Source organism: Gopherus flavomarginatus, chromosome 3 (assembly GCF_025201925.1).
Source record: "Gopherus flavomarginatus isolate rGopFla2 chromosome 3, rGopFla2.mat.asm, whole genome shotgun sequence".
In the NCBI taxonomy this organism is placed as follows: Eukaryota; Metazoa; Chordata; order Testudines; family Testudinidae; genus Gopherus; species Gopherus flavomarginatus.
The window spans coordinates 72,269,945-72,290,178 of NC_066619.1; the positions used below are offsets into that span (position 1 = coordinate 72,269,945).

The 20,234-nt window shown below is 40.5% G+C and overlaps 1 protein-coding gene across 5 annotated transcripts in view; it reads left to right on the forward strand.

Annotated features, from left to right (window-relative positions):
* Window positions 1-16,508, forward strand: part of DCP2 (decapping mRNA 2) — a 32,975-nt gene extending 16,467 nt beyond the window's left edge. For 2 of the 5 annotated variants that reach the window (XM_050945906.1, XM_050945907.1), the window contains 7 exons: window positions 1,978-2,130; window positions 3,979-4,091; window positions 4,195-4,302; window positions 7,715-7,847; window positions 8,259-8,360; window positions 10,288-10,339; window positions 13,951-16,508. In XM_050945906.1, the coding sequence (XP_050801863.1) occupies window positions 1,978-2,130; window positions 3,979-4,091; window positions 4,195-4,302; window positions 7,715-7,847; window positions 8,259-8,360; window positions 10,288-10,339; window positions 13,951-13,985 (696 nt within the window). In that variant the 3' untranslated portion in view covers window positions 13,986-16,508. Of the gene's footprint in view, window positions 1-1,977; window positions 2,131-3,978; window positions 4,092-4,194; window positions 4,303-7,714; window positions 7,848-8,258; window positions 8,361-10,287; window positions 10,340-11,219 lie in introns of all 5 variants that reach the window. The other 3 variants (XM_050945909.1, XM_050945911.1, XM_050945908.1) reach the window with 3 other exon arrangements.
* Window positions 16,509-20,234: the final 3,726 nt, after the last annotated feature.

The window sequence follows — 20,234 nt, forward strand, 5'->3', positions numbered from 1 at the left end:
GTCCCCTAACTGCCCCCCCCCGACCCTCTGCCCCTTATCCAACTGCCCTGCTTCTTGTCCCCTGACCGCTCTCTGGGACCCTCTGCCCCTTATCCAACCCTGATCTCCGCTCCATTACCATGCTGCTCAGCGCAGCAGGAGCTCGCAGCCCCGCTGCCAGGCTGGAGCCAGCTGCGCCGCCTGGTAGGAGCTGCAGGCCAGAGTGCTGGTGGTGCGGCGAGCTAAGGCTGTGAGAGGACGGGGGACAGCAGGGGAGGGGCCGGGGCTAGCCTGCCTGGCCAGGAGCTCAAAGGCTGGGCAGGACGGTCCCGTGGGTCGGATATGGCCCGCATGCTGTAGTTTGCCCACCTCTGGTTTAGAACATCATTCACCAAAACTTGCATATTTTTTTCCCTTAGCTTCTATTCTAACCCAGCAGTTTCCTTTTGCATAGGAGACTAGTCCGAAGTTAATAGCATTAGGTGAACTGTCTTTTAAAAGCTCTTGCGTTTGTCCCCAGAGACGGTAAAACAAATTGACTTTCTTTTGGCGCTGAAATAAACTCAGATTTTGTGTTAATCTCCTAGAGCTGTCATCCATTTCACGTATTAAATATTAAAGTAGAGGATCTCAAACTGTGGGTCGGAACCCCTTAGGAAGTCGTGAGGTTATTACATGGGGAGTCGCGAGCTGTCAGCCTCTACCCCAAACCTCACTTTGCCTCCAGTATTTGTAATGGTGTTAAATATATAAAAAAATGTTTGTTTTTAATATTTAAAGGGGGTCGCACTCAGAGATTTGCTATGTGAAAGGGGTCACCAAAACAAAACTTTGAGAACCACTGTATTAAAGATTATTAGGGCATATAATAATTTTTCCTATTTAAAAGCTTTTATGTCAGACCCTTAAACCTAACTCCTCACTATGAAACAGCTTCCCATGTTTTATAAATATGGTCTTGCCACATAGGAGGAACTGATAGACATCAGTTGCATTTTAATTTGCTCCCTTTTCATTAATCTTCAAAAATTTCTCAATGTATATGAAGCAGTGGAAGGGTTGTTGCTTCTAGAAAATCTGTACTCCCAAAAGTCTGCCCATAACTACATAGAGACTTAATTTACAGATTTTTACAAATTATTTTTCTTATGTATTTGGCAAAATGAATAATCCAGAGAACAATGCTGACTCCATATGGACAAGCTAGACTGTGAAAACCTGTTTAATCAAGAAGACCCAGTTTATATAGAGGTGGGCACAGATCTCAATGAAATTTGTCATATGCTGAACAGACTTCTTTTCAAACCAGTTTGTTGTATGTGCTGGTTCACAGATGTACATGCCTTCATTAAGATTCCTCAGGGCTGCATTTTTGTAAGGCATCTGCAACATTTTCAGTCCAGGGCACTGATCAAAAGCTTCCATAAATGCTAGTTTTTCAGTTTCTAAAATGGTGTGTGTGGTGAGAAGGGGAGAAACTGGAGTCCCCTCACCCCATACATTACTTTGCAAAAAATAGACTTAAATGCCAATATTATTATTATCTTATAACTGCATGTTTGGCTTGTCTCAATAGTGGTACCTGGTAGGCGTATAAATGTTTTGTTTATAATATGAAGTGGATGAAATCATTTTTTTTTAAATTAAATCTACATCTAATCTTAGTTTGTGTCCATATCTAAGAGGTAGGATCTTCCCCCCATCCAATGGTGAAATGTGAAATACTCCAGTAAAATGTTGATCCATAATATACTTTTTTTTTCAGTGTGTATAGTGATCCTATGACAGGCTTAGCGCGTCAATTCCTTCTGAGTAACAGGTTGTAACAGTATGTCAGCAGACTGAGTAATTCTGAGTTCTGTATCTCCATTATGTGCTTGCATGCCCAGTTTGAATTTAGTAGCTTAATCTGTATGTTAGTAAATGTATATTATATATTCAAAAATCTGTTTGAAGGTATGACTTGAACAATTCTAAATTGATCTGTGTGCTTCTCAGGTGTTTGAAGAAACTGGTTTTGATATCAAAGATTACATCTGCAAAGATGACTACATTGAACTACGAATCAATGATCAGCTAGCACGCTTGTACATCATTCCAGGAGTTCCAAAGGACACAAAATTCAATCCCAAAACCAGAAGAGAAATTCGGGTACACATACTTATGTTTATTTCTAAAGATTTTTCAGGTTGCCACTACCTCAGCAAAGGTTGATTTAAAACTAAATATTAAACAAAAGCTAGTGAGTGCCCCAAATGGAATAAAAGCAGCATGTCTTTACTTTAGGTTTTGTCAACTTTCTGCAGGTCATATGTGCAGACTGATTGCTGGCCAGCTGCTCATTGTGGCACCTGTCTCCATCATAAATTGGCACTGGAGTACAGGCTGACTAACAATAAAGCACATCCCACTTTGTCTTCTCATAAATATTTTTTGTAGTTAACCTTTTTTTAATCTCTTATACATATTTTTCTGTAAGGATATAAATATTTAAGGATACTGTACATTAATCTACGCATTGGAGGAGGAAAATGGGGCTTGCCTTATTTCTATAAACATTCTGTACAATGCAGATCTAGTGTATGATGGGTAGCAGAGAGTAGACTTGGCTGTGGGACACAGTGGGAGCCAACCATTGTGTGGGTGAGCTGAACGGACTTCTAGAAAGCTGTTGGGATGGAGAAGAAGTTAAAGTGCTTAATGTGCTGAGAAATGCTTGTCACTGCCTGCGACATTCATTAACTTCTGAAACTTGAATTTCTCTCATCGTGCAGATAACATTTTAACTTTAACAGTAATTTTGTTTTAAGACTAGAATTAATGCCAACTTTATATCTTTTGAACACTAAGTGTGATAGGGACAACAGGACCTTATTAAACATTCCTCTTCTCCCCTTAGGTTGGTTCCCCAGAGTTGTAAATTACTAGCTCTTCATCTAAGGACCCTCTTGACTTGGTTCTCAAACCCCTTTCAGGGGTTCTCAAACTTCACGCGACCCCCTTCTGAGAACAAAAATTACTACACAACCCCAGGAGCGGAGACTGCAGCCTGAGCTGGCCCAAGCTCCGGGTGAGGGGGAGGGGGAAGGAGGGCAAAGCTGAAGCCCAAAGGCTTCAGCCCTGCCACCTGGGACTGAAGCTGAAGCTCAGGGCCCCACGTGGGGGGAAGGGCTTCAGTCCTAGGCAGGGGGCCTGTAACCTTAGCCCTGCCATCCAGGACTGTAGCCGAAGCCTGAGCCCCACCGCCCAGGGCCCCAGCAAGTCTAATGCTAGCCCTGGTGACCCCATTCAAGTGGAGTCGTGACCCACTTTGGGATCCCAACCCACAGTTTAAGAACTGCTGGTCTAGTTAAAACCTTGATTTCCATTTTTGTGTTCTGGGTAAAGGCCCTTCAGCATGTTGCATGCTCTCCCCTGAGTGCATATCATGTGAGGTGGCGGGGGGGGGCAGAGACAAGCTTTGAAAGTTATTTGTATCCTCTAATTACCATTGTTCTCTCTAGGACATTCAGTGCATACTCAAGAACTACTGTTGTTGTTGCAGACTTTATTTTAAATGAACTTTACTTTCAATACCTGAGGTATTGTGTACTGCATTCCACATTTTAGAGGTTCTGTCCTCCGACAGTGTTTATGTATTGTAACAGAGACACAAGATGGTATAATATCTTTTAATGGACCACCTTTGTTGGTGTAAGAGACAGGCTTTCGAGTTACACACAGCACTTCTTCAGGTCCCTCTCTCATTCTGGGACTAACACAGCTACAATAACACTTCAAACTTGCATTGTAATGTCTGTTACATTGTGGTTGTGGCCAGAAAAGTGATCCTAACATTATTTTAAATAACCTGTATTGGCCAGCAGCTCTGTCATGGTTCATTAATTCAGACTCTTGCTGTAGTCTTTTCTTTTTAAAGAAAATCATTGTGGATGATGTGTATTTGCTTAAGTCCCTTGATGACTTCACTAAAGTAATTTACTTTTTTGTGTGTTTCAGAACATTGAATGGTTCTCAATTGACAAATTACCATGCCATAGAAATGACATGACTCCAAAGTCCAAGCTAGGTTTGGCACCTAACAAGTTTTTCATGGCCATTCCCTTCATCAGGTATGTTCAGGATAAGCCAAAGTCTAGCCTTTTGTTTTCAGGACGCTGGACAAAACACTAACTTGTGTTATAGTGTGTTGACAAAACTCTAACTTGTTCACAGACCTTTGAGAGACTGGCTTTCTCGAAGATATGGGGACTCCTCTGATAGTGACAATGGATTTTCATCCGCTGGGAGCACACCATCCAAGCTCAACATGGAGAAAACAAGGTAAGAAGCTAGATAATTTTGACATGTCCGTTGTCAACATTTTTATAAATCATTGGCTACACAAAGATGAAGAATGTCCATTCTTTTTTTCAGAATGGGTTAATATAATAGATTATAGAGAGATCTATAGGACTGTTAGTAGTATGTAGTAGTAGTATGAAGAGGTTAATTGGTGCCCTGATGTGCTTGAAACTACTGTATGGAAAATTTTAGAATATGGCAAAACTGAGAGAATGTCCTGAGTTCCTATACAGGAATATGAAAAGCAAGTGAAAGAGAAACTTTTTGTAAAATTGAAATTCTTTATCAGAAGGTAGAACAGGTAGATATGCTTTCTAAGATAATCAGTGTAGTGCTGAAAGGAGGGAGAGGTGCCAAAAATGATGGGACTAAGTCAGGAAGAATCACTGATAGCCATGTACTTAAAGGTAATTTCAAAGTAATGTCAATTTCAAAGAAAGTTGGATAAAACCAATGTTGTCATGGTGATTTAGGGGCGATTGAAAAAATGATCTTGTAACAGGTTAAATCACAGGGAAGTTTTAGATTAAAATGGGCAATTTTGTTGTAGGGTTTCCTAGCAGTTATGTGACTGAGCAAATTCTCAAACCAGTTCAGGTTGACAAAGGGAGGTTCCCCATCAGCAATCTGGGTCAGTTCAGCACTGGTGTCATCAATAAAGTATCAAGGTGTACCCACTTGGTATCCACCCAACACTACAGGTGACAGGATTCTAGAATAAGAAAAATTCTTTCTTTCTTCGAGTGATTGCTCATGTGTATTCCACAATAGGTGTGTGTGCTCGCCATGTGCACTGGTGCTGGAAGTTTTTCCCCTAGCAGTACCTGTAGGGGAGCGCCCCAGCAACCCCTGGAGTGGCATCTCCATGGTGCAATATAATGGGCACTTCGTGCTCCCCCTACCCTCATTTCCTTCTTGCTGCCAGTGAAGGTGCTTCGGAACTGCTCTACTCCAGCTTTGCTGTAGCTCATCCCCATAACTGCTTATTGGTTTAGTGCCTGTAGTTGGATAGTTTTTAGTTTAGTTTAGCTAGAGCTCCTGGGCCGGGGCATGCCCAGTGCCCCGGGTTTTAAGTTGTGTGACACTTTTGTAGGTGATCTGTGACACTGAGTGATCCACATGCAGACTGTCTGCGCTGTTTGGGGGAACCCATCTCAGCGATGGCTCCAAGATTTGCAAGTCGTTTAAACCTAGGATTAAGAGAGAAAGGGACATTAGGCTCCGGGCTATTCTGATGGAGTTGGCGCTGACCCCGGCTCCAGCGTGCCGCTCCGAGTCGGCACCAGGCACCCTGTTTAATGTGCCCTTACCTCTCCATGAAGGGGTGGCACCCTTTGGTGCCATCGACTAGTTGGCACCGCTCCCTGTCCCCAGGGAACGCCAAGAAGGCTAGAAAGAGGCCTTCTTTGCTGTGACACCAGAGTAAACTCGGGACAGAGGCTAGACCCATGTTGGGCAGTCCTCGATTTCCACCAGCCAATATACCTCCGACTCAAGTCGTACGCAGGAGCCTGGCTTATTTGGGGCAGGCCTCCCCGGATGTCCGGACGCCCTCCACGCCAGAGACCCTGCAGGTGGTCTGGGATGTTACGTCCATGCTGGCACCAGGAGCACCGCTGATATCAGCCCTGTGCTCCATAGGCAAGCTGCTGCTGGACTCTCCGCAGTTGCCCCCAGCTTGGTACTGGTCTCAGTCAAGGGAATGTTCCTGATGCCGTTTGCCAGCCAGCGATTGTTCAGGGCAAAGTCCACGTGGATCGCCTTCAACACCCACCAGGCTGTCTGACTGAGAGTCTTGGTACTGCTTCGCCTCGAGGAGCGAACACCAACGGGACCAAGGCTGATGTCATCAGAGGGGTTATCGTAGCTGGTCACAGCCCGGACATCGATGTTGTTCCCTTCCATGTCCCTCTCTAGGACCTCATCACAGCAGCACCTTCGCGGGTCCGCCCGCTGAGCTGATTGTGGAGTAGCTGTTACCGACCGTCCGGTTATCTATGTTGGGACCATGGTCCCGTGGTTTGCACCGCTCCCAGCGCTGCCGCTTCTCCCAGGCCGGGGACAGCTGCTGGTCATACATCAGCCCATCCTCCCTTTGTAGTCGTCCATCGATGGGCCAGGGCAGTGAGGCTGAACAGCCTGCCCCGCTGGTGCCTCAGCAGGTGCAGTGGCACAGGGCCCTGTGGCCGGCCCAATGGTACCAGTGGGCACCGTGGCCTCCAACGTAGCCCCTGGTGGGGGGCTTGCTTGGTGGCTGGAGCCTCAGAAGGACCATTGGCTTCCCTCTCCAGACCTCCGAGGAAGGAGTTGGTGGGATGTACATCCTTGGCACCATGCCCGGAGACTGACCAGGTGATGGACCCTCTGGTGCAAGTTAATGTCCAAAGTATTGTGCCACCCTCCTCGCCCTCCCCAGATGCGGCGATTACGGCCCTGCCTCCCTCCGTTCTGCAGGAGGACTTTAGGGCCTGCCAAGAACTCTTAAAAAGGGTGGCGTCAAGCCTCCACCTCCAAGCAGAGGAGATGGAGGAGCTCTCTCGGACTCCCTGTTTAATGTGGCCTTACCTCTCCATGAGGGGTGGCAAACATTTCAAATGCCCTTTGGTAAACGCCGGCCTCATTGGCCCTCATCGCCAAGAGAGCGGAATGCATGTATTTTGTACCCACCAAGGGGCATGAATACTTTTACACCCACCCTGTTCCTAACTCCTTGGTGGTCTAGTCGGTCAACCACAGGGAGCAGCAGGGCCAGCCAGCCCCTACCCTGAAAAATAAAGATTAAAGGAGGCTGGACTCTTTTTTGAAAGAAAAATTTATACGTCCTTGAGCTTCCAGTCACGGGTGGCAAACTACCAGGCTCTCCTGGGCCGTATGAGTTCAATTTGTGGGGCTCCCTGCCCAAGTTCAAGGACTCCTTCTAGGAGCGTGACAGGAAGGAGTTCAAAACGCTGGTGGAGGAGGGTACTGTGGCTGTCAGGGCAACCCTGCAGGCTGCTTCGGATGCAGTGGACACAGCTGCACGGTCCATGGCCTCAGCCGTATCCATGAAAAGGGTGTCATGGCTCTTTCTATCTGGGCTGTCCAGCGAGGTGCAGACCTCCCTGCAGGACCTCCCGTTTGACGGTAAAGCTCTGTTTGCGGAACAAACTTGTTACCTACTGTTGCTTTATGACATCATATTTTTTTCCCCTTTGTGCATAACTCTCCTCCAATAAGAAAAAACAGTTTAGTGAGTGGAGAGAATATTAACTTAAGATCCAATGTTTCTCTGCTTTAGCTTAGCTTGTAAGATTGTCTGGAGAAGCAGAACAATGTGTACTTCTGTTCTGATCATAATAGTCTTGAATCCAAGTTCTTTTTCAGATTTTTTTTTTTTTTTTAAATGAGATAGATCCAAACTTCGTTATAGTCAGCAGGTGTTTACAGATGGCTCTCCAGGAGACCAGTGGACAAAGTACAGACAACCACAGCAACAGAAGCCATATAACAATCATTCTGACATGTCTGAAGCTCTAAAAATAAAGGTAGGTTTGATTTCCAAATTCATTAGATTTGTTTGGACCCCTTAAAACAATGGTGGTGCTTTGTTCAGACTCACTTAATTATTATTTATTATCATTTGTAGGGGGATAGACTCTTGGGTTTATTCCTTTAAATGATGGGACTTCATTATATCATGGAAATAGCATTGTCTAGTGATTAGACCAGGGAACTGGGTATCAACAGACTGAGAGTCTTTTCCTACCTCTGCCACTGGCTTGCAGAATAACCTTGAACAGTAGCTATAACTTCCTTGTGCCTCAGTTTCTAAACCTTAAAATGATTTGAGGTACTTGGATGACAGTTGCTATATAAGTGGTATCATAATGTAGTGGGATATGACACAAGCACTTAACTTTTATTTGTATTACCTTTTTTGGGTGTGGCTGACTCAGAACATGAGGGGTAATGGTAGAAAGCAATACCAAGACACTTCTAACCAAAAGAAGAGGACAAATGGGGTCCACAGTCAGCCAACAAAACAGAACCATACATTGGTAAGATTGACAGCAATAGTTCTTGCATTAACAAATTTTGGTGACATGTAACTGTGTGTGCAAACTAAGGTTTTGGTGATGGAATGTCACATTGCATGCAGATCTTAACAATAGTGTTCAATGTACGCACTGCAGTTGACGTTTCTCATCCCATATACATGTACACTTGCAGAGCATTGACTAATATAATTTATCCAGTTAGCATTTTGTAATTGAATTCTAATGCATATTAAAGTGATCCTTCCTGCAATATTCCAGGTATTTGACAGAGAATGGTTTAGTGTTGTACATTGCAATGGCAAAATATCTGCTGCTCAAAAATGAGTGTATAAATATTTTACTGTGGTATGGCAAAACCACAGTGTTTGAAAATGTAAAGTATATGCCTAGTCACTCCCCTGCTTTCTGCCTGACTACAGTTTGAGGTGTAGGCTTCAAACCTATATCCATGGCACAATGGGATCAAGTTCTGCCTCAACAAACCCTAAATCCCATGACATTAACTTATTCAGCCACCATAAAATAACATTAATTCCCATCTCCTTACACACAAACACCCTCAGCTGGATCATTGGTCAGGGAAAATCTTGTTAACAAAATTTATCTGACTATTTTTGACAGTGGTATGTTTTGAGGATGGGTTTTTCACCATGCTCTCCAGGTGGCCCAGTTCTACACCCTGTGTCTTGGCTTTTGCAGTATTGTCCATTTGGCCAAGCTCAAAAAACTGCACCATCTCCCCCACCCCCAGTGGGCCAGAGACTAGAAGGGATTTGTAGTCAGCTTCAGTGGCTCCTTATCTTGACTTCCTAGGCCTCATTTGCTGCACTGTTCTCCAGGCAGTTCATCTTGCCAGCCTACACGTTTGGTTCTCCCTGCTCCTGGGCTGAAAATCTGACTTCAGCTCTGACTTCCCAATTCCCTGCTGTCGGCTTCCATGTAACAGTGTAGGGAGCATGCACTGTGGAGAAAACGGGAGCAACAGGGAGCTGTGGGCTGGGTCCTGGTAAGGCAGGGGGTGACAACGAAATGTCAGGAGGTTGGTGACAGAAGAAATGTTGACTTCTGCAAACTCTGGGGAAAACGCCATATTCCACAACCTTGGAAGCACAGAGGACATGGGACCTTGATGAATGAGGCAGTTTACACCTTGTAGCTATTGTTACAGGCAGGGGGCAGACTTGGGCAGGTATTAACGCATCAGTTTATGCTTGGTTCAGGTTTTAAATGTTGTCCTTACAAACATTAGGCTAGAAAAACTTTTTTTTTAAAATGAAAACTGAGATTCTGAAACAGTTATGAGTCAAGGGTTGATTTTTGCATCAATTTCCATGGAATCTGGGGTCTCGTTCAATACAGGGGTACAGTGCAGATCTAATTGCAGTTAGCACGTATTCTTGGAGCATGCACGTCTCACAATATGTGCTTAATGCACCTCAATCTGCCCCTTTTTCTTTAAGCAAATAAGCATTTCCATGAATAAAGTTTCCACATCTCAGATGTTGGTGCGATACCTACACTCTAAGAGTAAGTAAATAGCTTGTCTTCAGCTCTCAGCAGGCTGCAATAGCAAATACTTACAGGAAAAGAAACTTTTTAGATTGCTTTTAAAAACCTTTAAAAGAGAGAGTTGGCATATGTAAACTGCCTATTTCACACTTTCAGAAGATTTATAGGAGTACTCTTGCTAGATAATTCTTCATAGCAATATCACAGAATTCACTTTTTAAAGATAGATTGATAATAAACTAGCTGCTTTGATTTAAAACAAATATTTAATGCCTAATTAAAGAATGATTGTCACTGCAGAGTGAACTTAATCTACCAGTCTGGTATTAATTAGCAATTGCATTTTATTTCCTTGAATGCTGTTAAAATTAAGACCTGTATTTTGAAGAGTATAATGTATGCTCACTTTCTTAATCAGAAATGTGAAAAAAAACTTAATCCAAGAAGACTTCAGGATAACTTTGAAACAGGCAAGTATATTAACTTTCATTTGTATGTGAATATACTAATTTTTCACTTGAAACAATTTTTGAGACTGCGTCAACTTATTACAGTACATGCCAAAGAGGGAAACCTTTTATTAAATGAAGGTTTAAGATCCCTTACTGTAGTTGTGAAATCTGTAGGATGGTGGAATATACAATTGCTTGTAGATCACCACTGATGCAGAAAGTAAAGCACTGTATATCTGGGCTGGGCCTCAGGGAGGCATGCCATGGTGGTAACCATTTGAATAGGTCACTGAAAAGGCTTCTCATGGTAGTATAGGAGCTGGAGCATCTGATGCTGCTGATGGTGCAAGGGCTGTTCTGAAATTGCCACCACCTGACTTAAGGTCCCTGAGGGGCTCTCCAGCCCCTTGTCCAGTCTCCACTTTGGAATGGGACTGTGTCCAAGCAGTTTGTCACCCTAACTCTATAGGCAGACGGTGGGCCAAATCCAGACCACCAGATGCCTTTGATTGGACTGCAGACTTTTTATTTACTGGTTGTTTTCTCTGGAGTCTGGACCTTGACTATACCTTGACCAAAAAATTATTGCCCTAACCTGTGCTTTACAGAAGAGAGTTAACAGTTTTTACCCAAATGGTTGTTAGTGTAACTCCTACAAAACTTGTTTTGACCACTAGGTGGCCAATAAAGATAAGGAATTCCTTGCTACACTTTTTGTTTGAAATGTCCAAATTGATAAAATTGCCAGTGTAAGTAAATGCTAATTGAACATGTACAGCTTTTTAAACCTAAATAGTAGCATATTTTAATGACCTCTTCATTGATCAATACCACTTAACTTTCAACTGTAGAACATATTTTTTTTTCTGTCTCTTTTTTTTTTTTTTTTTTTAAGCAGATGCAGCAGCGTATGATATGTGTTTCTCCATTGAAGACCTGCTGGAACATACAGAGGCACACTCTGTGGCATGTAATGGTCATTACAAAATCACTTTCTCATCAAGAGCTTTCTTAAGCTTCAAGTTTGACCATGATGCCATAATGAAAAGTTTTGACCTCTGACAGCACACCTATTATGGATGAACAAAAATCAAAGACTGACGTTTTACAATTGAGTGGGTTTCTAATCCAGCCTTACTCGTTCTCAGGTGTGTTTATTTTTAAAGCAATGCAGGGACTGAAAGGTGATTTGGAAGAGTTCATTCTCTTTGCAGTATGGAAGTGGCATAGTGAAGTGTTGCACTTTAAATGCAGTTCCGCCTTTATCCACGAAAGTACCTTTCCAGTGTTTGTTTCACTAGTTCCTGCTGTTGCATTAGGGGGCATTTTTTCTTTTTTTTTTTTTTTTAACTTTGAAATATTTTAGTGTTGGCTTTATACTAACACACTAAACTTTGAACCTGCTCTGATGTAAAGTTGTTGGAACACTCAGTCTTTATTTTCTAGTACTTTGCTGTAGTATAGCAATTAAAGTAATTTTCAGAACATCCATCTTCTGTATTCCAGCAATGTTGAAGTCTTGGAGCTTCTGTGCTTTAAAAAATTACGAATTTCAAGTCTACAGTTTGACCTCATCTTTGCAGTTCTCTTCTTCTCTCTGGTATCTGAGGCAGATACGTGGACGACTAGAGAACATCATGTGCCACCTAATGGTTTAATCAAGTTTGCAATAACTGTTCTAAGTGTCCATTATTGTGTTCTATACTGTTGTCTTTGGAGGTGTCTAGTGTGTGTTCTCTTGCTATATATCCAATAGTATTGAATTTGATATTGCAGTTGCATCTCAGTATCTGAAAACTGTAATGAAAATGAATGAGGCTACAGCCTTTTAATAAGTATATCAAAGATGTGAAAAAATTAGCAGTAGGAATGCAAATGATATTAAGTAAAGAAAAAAAATTAGTCATGATTCACTTGAGAGAGTTTTGAATATACATTTCAGAAGTATTTTATTGGGGGAGGCAAATGAAACTCCTCACTTGTCTCGGCAGCCAGTGCCTATGTTTTTCCCCTCTTTTTATTAAAAAAAAGTGGATGGTTCTCTGAAATTAAGCTAGGTGGGTATGATGTGTAATTTTGGAGGACTGAATGACTAAATTGCCTTCTCTCAATGGCTGTTCCAAGCTGCGTATCTTCTGTGGTCAGAGAATGTATGTTCACCCACAGACAGCCTTTTATATCTTTTTGGTGTGGTATCCACAAAACACAATCCGTGTCTTCTTGCGAACACCTTATAATATCTATGATCTTATATTTGCCCTCACAAAATAGCTTGTTAGCTTATTTTTATCTTCCAATCTTTTCATCCCTTTGGGCCACGGAATCTAGGAATTTTCAGTTGTTAAAACATTTCCCATTAGCCAGGAAAGCTGGACTCCTGTATCAGTTAACAGGAGAAATGTACTCCAGTTTTTCCATTTGGATAAGAAAGTCTTACAACAAGTCAGTTTACTTTTAGAATAGTTGTTGAAGTGACTCTTTTGGTTCACCTTGGTGTGGTGGCGGCGAGTTGACAGCCAGAAATAATGTGCAGAGGTTGCTTAAATCAGTAAGGCCCAGATCTTCAAAGTTATTCAGGTTGCCTAACTTCCAGTAATGTTTGTGGGAGTTAAGTACCTAATACCTTTTGAAGACCTGTGCCTAAATGCGTATGTCCTGTTATTTAATTGAGAGGGCTGGATAGTAAAGTTGGGGAGGGATGAATGTGTCAATTTACCTATTCAGATCCAAATGAAAACACAGCTTTGTTCAGTACTCTGAGTAAGCAGTTGATTTCAGGGGTTCGGAGCTGTGCTCCAGCTCCAGGCAAAAACCTGCAGCTCCACTGCTCAGCGCTCCAGCTCTGGGCTCTGCTCCAAAACCCTGGTTGATTTCCCAGAAATAAGTGTTTAGCTCATAAGGAATCAGAAGTTAGCACTCAGACCTCCAGGCTGCTCATGCCAGTGAGTTTAATGAGACTCTCTTAACGCATGATTAAAAATCAAGCTTTGGACAAGTTTATTTCTGATAGGTAGGTTGACTTTTCAAATCTGTTCCTTTTATGCCTCTTCACTTAATGCACCATGAATTAATAAGGGGAAGATTGATAGAGCTGTGTGAATTTTTAACTTGAAACTTTCACTTGATGACAGGTTTGGGATGTGAACTGGCTCATAGCAATATGAGAGGAAGGCTCTAAAGTGAAGTAACTGCAGAATGTGCATAAATGGGATACTGGATCACTAAGTATGGGTTTTTTGTTTTTTAAAAGGCAAAAGTTTTCATTAATGACAAAAATACCTGGCTTCCTCACTGAGGAATCCTGAACAAAGGCTGCAGAAAACAGGCCTGATTTTATGAAATCTAGCATAAATGTGAGAGTTGAAAATAAATTTGATAAATATGCAATAATTTCTATGTCTGTGTACAAGGTACTGTTTCAGAAATATGTATTGACAGTTTCCTCCTTTCTCGAGGCCTCAAACAGCTTATTAAATGTGTTTGTATGTGACCTGCCTTTGGGTTTCAGGGTGCCCTGCACTGTGAACATTTCAGATTGTTTACTCTTAATAGTTCTTGTATGTCCTTTTTATGTGTTTTATGTTCAAAATGTTAAATGAATCATTTTAGACTTGTATTCCAACGTGTAGGAGTACACATTACAGGAATGTTTGTAAAAGAGTGAAGAAACAGCAAATGGATGATTGAGTTTCATTCAGTGGATTTTTTGGTTTTGAGAGTGGGTGGACATTTGGAGAGACAAGATTATCTAGTCAAATGGATTGTGAATGGACTTCAGAGACCTAAGCGCTTGTTGGTGTGAAGATGCTTGAAAAGTAAGCATGTCAGTCTACTGTGCTTGGAATAAAACAACTCACCTACAGTTGCTAATCAAATTGTGGCTCACCCATTTGTGTCCTTGAAGTTAAGACTTATGAAATTATGAGGAAGAATGTTTAATGGACAAAAAGCTTAATGCAGGTACTGGAAATTCTGGAATTAGTTCACATAGCAGTCTCTAGTACTACATAAACAGTAATTTATTTTAGTTTTTTTTAGTGCAGTTGTATGCATTTTCCCCCAATTCACTTTATGCAGCGTGTGGGATTTTGGTTTTTAATTTGAGGATTTTGTGGCTACAGACTAACTTAGCATGTTTTGTAATTTGGTTGTCTTTAAAAATTTCCATTTTTCAGTACACATGCGTGCTACTGAATCCTGCACAGAGTTTGAGCTCTGGAGATAGAGGTATGGAAGGGGAAAAAAATATTTTTTTATTTCACAATTGAAAGCTTTCCTTTCTGTATGTTTTAGTTTATAGTAAGTCTCTCTGACAAAACTACAGGTTTACATACTGTGCTCTGATCGCAGTTTATTTTGGAGATCTACAAAAACAATGTTCACTGTTCACTCTTTGACTGTTTAAAATGCTGCATGTATAACAACTGCATTTTAATGTTAAGGCAAACTGTGCACTCTGGTTATTCCTAACATGTTTCCAATCAGATTGTCATTTTAATATGAAAAGTGCATTTTCTTTTGGGATCACTGATTTTAAGTGGTTTTTTTTTTCCAGTGTGATTTCCCCCAGCTCTCCTCTCCCTAAACCCTGGCTGGCTGAATCAAGCTCTATCTCTGTGTTGGAACTTGAGGTGTTAAAACTGGCCATATGGCCCAACTGTATAGTGTTAGCTCAGTGAGCTTTTCATTTTTAGCTACCTGGTTCAAATCCTGAATTAATAAATCATACTGACTACTTCAGTCTAGGAGCTAGAATGTCTTGAGTTAGTCCAGTGTCTTTTCTCTGGGCCAACCTCAAGGTGCACTAATCTTGTAAAACTAAATTTACTGGAATTTATTCTAATCTATGTTGGGAAGCCAAAACTTTTGGATAAGTGAGCTTGTGGAATAGTGTAAACCTTTTTTATAGCCTTAAGTAATTTGCAGTTTAAATATAGGCACAAGACTTTGTTGTTTTAGCTTTGTTGATATAGATTTCAAATGGCTTTTGGAATTACACTAGACCAATGATTTTTTTTTCCAACATTTTTTGGACCCTAAAAAATTTCAAATGGAGGTGCGGGCCCCTTTGGAAATCTTAGACACAGTCTATGGATGCCCAGGGGGCTGCAGGCAAACAGGTTGAAAACCACTACCCTGGACTGAATTTGAGTCCACTTCAGCATTTTAGTGTTGAAGCAACCAAAATATTTAAGATGTGGAGTTAATACATGAAATTAATTCACCTGTAAGAGAGTGCACTATTACAGTAAACGAGGGGTAGAAAGTTAAGCTCTGGTCATGCTTTTTTGCCCCTTTAATGTTTATATATTTGTAGCAATGTTCTTATTCAACAATGGAAGGAGCAAGAGAATGGGCTAAAAGCTAGTATTTGCACTGTTTTTTATACGGTATGTAAGCACTGGTAAGAAATGCAGTGTGCTTCTTCTCCAAGTGTGCATTTCACTACTATTCCAAGTAAGTTATAAGCCTTACTGTGAGGGTGTGACACTGCATATGTAGCAATTCCTTCCTTCATGGTCACATTCAGGGTCATGCAAGAACAAATGCCTCAATTTTAAATGTTCTTCTGCTGACCTAATGCTTAGGTTTAATTTTACAGTGACTTTAGATTAGATTAAATAAAAAAGCAAACACTGATTTTCATGGTTTCTAATGTGACTCCAATTTTAGGACAATCTGTAGGAAACATGAACCAAAATGATGGCACGTTCTGTATTACAGAAAGGCCTATGCTCCTGATAGTTTGCCAGCTAACACATACAGGATATTTGGGGAAGGAGCAGGATGGGATTTAAGGAGTTTTATTCAAATTATTTCTGGGTGGATAGGAAGAAGAAACATACCATTTGGTAATTCTGCATGAAAAAATTGTGTGTAGAAATAACTTGTTCATATTTAATTTAACAAAACTGTACCATGAAATTGTTTGAAACATTCATTCTGTATGAATTATTTGCTCAAAAGGTAAATTGTACAAAGAGGTGAAAACTAACTTAACTTGCAAGTCTCTAATATTAAAAGATATGTAATCTAAACTTCATAGTAATAAGATATAGAAATCATGTTCTAAATGTTGAAAGTGCCACAATTTTTGTGATGAGAAATGCAACAAATTTTTCGGTGAGATGTTGATGTACATAAAATGCTATAATTAAAACTTAATTTGCTTTGCTGATTGTGACAACATGATTGAATCTTGTAAGCTCTCTTGACGACATTCAGATAGAGTTATTAGTTGGAGGGGATCTCCTTTTATTCTTACCAGTTTGGAACAATCCTGTTATGTAAGAAAACTATTAGATGAAACGCTAATAAATCCTAAGAGCTACTTGATTTCTAGAGAGCAAATATTTCTCAGCCTTTTAGCAGACAACCGCATACAATATCCAGAGAGAAATAATTCCCCCATGCTGTACAAAAAGTCTAAATTTTATGATTGTCTTGCAGAAACATAAGCAATGACAAGGATTAGTTCTGGGATGAGGAAGTATTCTATTGTATAGGCCAGGTATCAGTGGAACTTTAAGAATGAGGTCCATCTTTACTGGTGGTGGGTGTTTAAATGCTCATACTGGCTTAAATAAAACGTATTTTCATGTTTAAGTAGCGTAATACTACAAAGTTACAGGTTTTATTCAGTTTCTATGAGCTAGTCCTGAAGAGCACCATTCAACTCTTCAAATTTAGGTAAGATCTGTAACCGTACTGAAACAGATTACATGTATTTTTGAAGCATTGTGTACATTCACTGATCTAGACATTGAAGCACATTGTTTGTTAGACCATTAACATTTAGTCATTGACTGTTCCTTTGTAATTCTGACAGTAAAAAATGCTTTAAAGTATGAATTGCTGGATAAAATTGCTACTGTAATAATGAAGTATGAGTATGAACATCACTGTTGGTGGTTTGAAATTTCATGTCTGTGCTGCTTGGGGCAGCTAACGCTCTTACACTGTAGAATGTTTTGACTTATATTGCCTTAAATGCCTATTAGTAGTAGCACTGAGTCTACATGTGCCAGTTATAGCAAGCATTGCTAAAGTTAAAACTGACTGTCAAAAGAATCCCCTTATGTCCAGCTCCAATGTTTGGAACATTGGATGAGAGGATTTACTGTCAGACCTCTATCGTTGCTTTCTGAAGTATTTGTGAAATGGAGTGATTTGTCATTAAAAGAATCAAATGCCTATACATTGGAAGGGTACATATAATTGGAGGGCCTGTTTCATATTAAATTTACAGAGGAGTTGTACAAGGAGAACGAGGTAGCTGCAGACCTACTTTTAAGTTTTTAATACAGTCCTGGAAAGCTGTCTCCACTTTATTGGGGGGTGGGGGTGGGGGAAGAAAAGTATAGGGGAATGTGGTAAAACTTCTGTTTTTCTAGTAGGAAAAACATGTCCTTAAGGCATCTATATTAATGCTGGAATTGACATAATTTAAGATTTTTTTTCCAGAGTATTGTCAAAATGAAAATCATAGCCTCCTGAGGTCCCTTCCAACCTGATATTCTATCTAGTCCAACCCCTAGACAGCTTTTTGCCCCGTGGCCCCCTCAAGGATTGAACTCAGCACTGGGTTTAGCAGGCCCATGCTCAAACCACAGAGATCTCCCCACCTCCAAGGAGATGCACTGGTCCTGGAGACACTGCAATACCAAGTTGATGCATGGGGTGGACAGAGCAGTCCTCAAATTAAGGACATATGTGAAAAAATTATATCTGATCTTAGTCTGACCACCTGAGCTATCTATCAAGCCTTCAATACATGTGTGTCAAGTTTTAGTTTCAGTCCTGTAACTAGTTACATACACTCTAACAAATGAAACCCATACATTAGCATTAGAAATATTTATTCAGAATATAAGAACATTTGTAAAATAAAAAGTATTATAAATGTCTCTGTATAAATAAATGCAGTTTTTACAATTCTATATCAAATAAAACAAACTATTTTACAGCAGCTAAGGAACTAAAAAGCAGAACACATTTAAGGCAAATCAATTAGGTGAAAAGTCTCTAAAATTACACCTATAGTACAATGTTAAGTGAAATTTTTTAATGAAAAACTTCCAGTATAAACAGTGGAATATTGACATTAATGCAGACTGTCACATGTGCTTTCTAATAACTAACAATACATTCAAGCTGATGTAAAGGTTTTTTATACCTTTTAATTAGAAAAGTACTTTTTCAGAATATGAAATATAAAATTTCATGCACACAGACAATTTTTAAAAAGTCATTAGAACAAGATACAAATAATACATTGTTGCACTTGTCTGTTAAGAGACTGAAGGAGAATTGAATAGGTTCTTATAAATAGAACCTAACTCTTAGCTATTGAACTCAAATGAGGTTTTTTTTTAAATTGTGGGAGTTGGGTTGCAGTGGCTACAGGTGATGCAAGTTACTTCTGAAGAAGATAGAATGCACACTTGTCAGTTTAAATAAAGACTGAAACACCTGCTTGAAGTATTATGTAAACAGTTGCATAATTAAATTAGCTTTTGGAATTTACTGTTTTAAAGTGGTCATTTTTGTAACTAGTGCACTAGGGCTACTGCTACTTTTAATCAGTTACAAGAAGCACTAAGCCATTTAACACCAAATCATTTCCTATTAGTCCTATCCCCACTCCCTTTTCTAATATACTAACAAATGAAGCAATACCTTGTAGGTACCCACATCTCCCTTTTAACTGTTGAAGATTCCATGGCAGAGGTTGTGACAAAGCAAATACTGTCTTGCTCATCAGCGTCATGGAAGAAATGTTGAGTAGGTTACCTTTAATCACTTTGATATGATTGTCAAGTATCAGAGGGGTAGCTGTGTTAGTCTGGATCTGTAAAAGCAGCAAAGAATCCTGTGGCACCTTATAGACTAAAAGAGGTTTTGGAGCATGAGCTTTCGTAGGTGAATACCTACTTCGTCAGATGCATGGGCATGCATCTGACGAAGTAGGTATTCACCTACGAAAGCTCATGCTCCAAAACCTCTTTTAGTCTATAAGGTGCCACAGGATTCTTTGCTGCTTTTGATATGATTATTTGCTGTAATCTTTATAGCATTCTTTAAATGTATTTGAAATAAAACAAATCTGCTAAAAACAAACTCAAAAGGCAGGTTAAAATTGGCACTATCACAAAATAATATGTAATCCTTATGAGTTGGAAAACTTGTACAGCATTCCTCATCCCTTTTGAAATCTGAGTAAGGTTCAGGCTCAATATTCTTGCCTAATGAAATTGTCTATACACAGGACAGGTTCTACTCAGCTTAGCCCTATTTTGGAGAATGACAAGGCAAGCCTGGTTATATAAAAACTTCTACCTAATTTAAAACAATAAACCCTCTACTGAACAGAACCCCTTTCATTTTCTCCTTGGAGAAGTTTAAAATCCCTTGCACTTCAACTTAATTATAACAATTGCTGCAAATGTCTTACTAGTTGGTAGCTCAGGTGTCAAATGCTGTACAGCTGTGAGCAGGCCTCCTAAAACTGATACTAGGAAAAACCATCACAAAAACAGTCCTGCTATCTGGGGTAGCCAAACTTACATGTGGAAGAATTTCAGCTGTCTTGATTCATCATTACTGAGTCTCCAGCATGGCTTCCTACAGAATACTGCATCAGGATCTGTCCTTTGTTCACCAGGGCTCCATATGGCTAAAGATTGTGGTCAACAACTTGGCTTCAGGAGCTAAAGCCAGAGCCATGGTTTCTAGGGAGCCTGCCCAACTCTGCAACAAATTCCTGCAGAAGTTTAGCACATCACAAATGCAAAGCACCTCTCACCCTTGCCTTTTCTAATCTATAAACAGGGCAGCATTTTCATTTAAAGAACTTAAAACACTCCATTGGGAGAGGATGAGAGAACTAGCTACCAGTGACAGATCTTAGTAA